This window comes from Myotis brandtii, unplaced genomic scaffold (assembly GCF_000412655.1).
Source record: "Myotis brandtii unplaced genomic scaffold, ASM41265v1 scaffold628, whole genome shotgun sequence".
Classification (NCBI taxonomy): domain Eukaryota; kingdom Metazoa; phylum Chordata; class Mammalia; order Chiroptera; family Vespertilionidae; genus Myotis; species Myotis brandtii.
The window spans coordinates 165,354-166,038 of NW_005370403.1; the positions used below are offsets into that span (position 1 = coordinate 165,354).

Genomic DNA, 685 nt, shown 5'->3' on the forward strand with positions numbered 1-685 from the left:
CCGGCCCCCCCGGGAGCCTCGGGCCCCGGCCCCCGCCACGCTGCCCTCAGGAGAAGCCCACCACTCACCTGATTCAACATTTTCACAGACGACAGCGAGGATTCCACGGGGGCAGGAAGGGAGAGAACCACCTGGAAGACACAACAGGTCAAGTTTCCATTTTCTTTCTTTTATAAAAAACATATTTTTCTTGCTTTCAGAGAGGAAGGGAGAGGGATGGAGGAAGAAACATCAGTGGTGAGCGAGAATCATGGACCGGCCGCCTCCTGCACGCCCCCCACTGGGATCCAGCCCGCAACCCGGGCCTGTGCCCTGACGGGAATCTAACAGTGACCTCCTGGCTCATAGGTCGAGCTGGACCCCGGAGCCAGCCGGCCGGGCTGGTCCGTGAAAGGTCTGAGTTCTCTGCAGGGACAGGGGCTTCGAGAAAGCAAAGCAAAGACAACCAGGTTCTTCCCTTTTCCCGAGGATGGAACCAGCTGATCAGACTCGCTAATTGCGATGGCCCCTGGGCTCCCAGCCCCTCTGCCTCCGGCCTGGACCCCCCAGGCCCCCCAAACAGCGCCAGTGGGAGGAGTGAGGGCTCTCAGGGCTGGAGAGGAGCAGCCACACTCACTGCTCTGCGTGCGTCCACAGGGGGGCTCGGCCGTGTCCGTCGGAGGCGCTCTCACTGCATCGGCCGAGT

At 61.8% G+C, this 685-nt stretch overlaps 1 protein-coding gene across 1 annotated transcript in view; it reads right to left on the reverse strand.

Moving 5' to 3' along the window:
• Positions 1–172, reverse strand: part of BTBD16 (BTB (POZ) domain containing 16) — a 38,197-nt gene extending 38,025 nt beyond the window's left edge. The window contains exon 1 of the mRNA XM_005880157.2: positions 69–172. Within this exon, the coding sequence (XP_005880219.1) occupies positions 69–80 (12 nt within the window). The 5' untranslated portion in view covers positions 81–172. The remainder of the gene's footprint in view (positions 1–68) is intronic.
• Between the last annotated feature and the right edge of the window lie 513 nt (positions 173–685).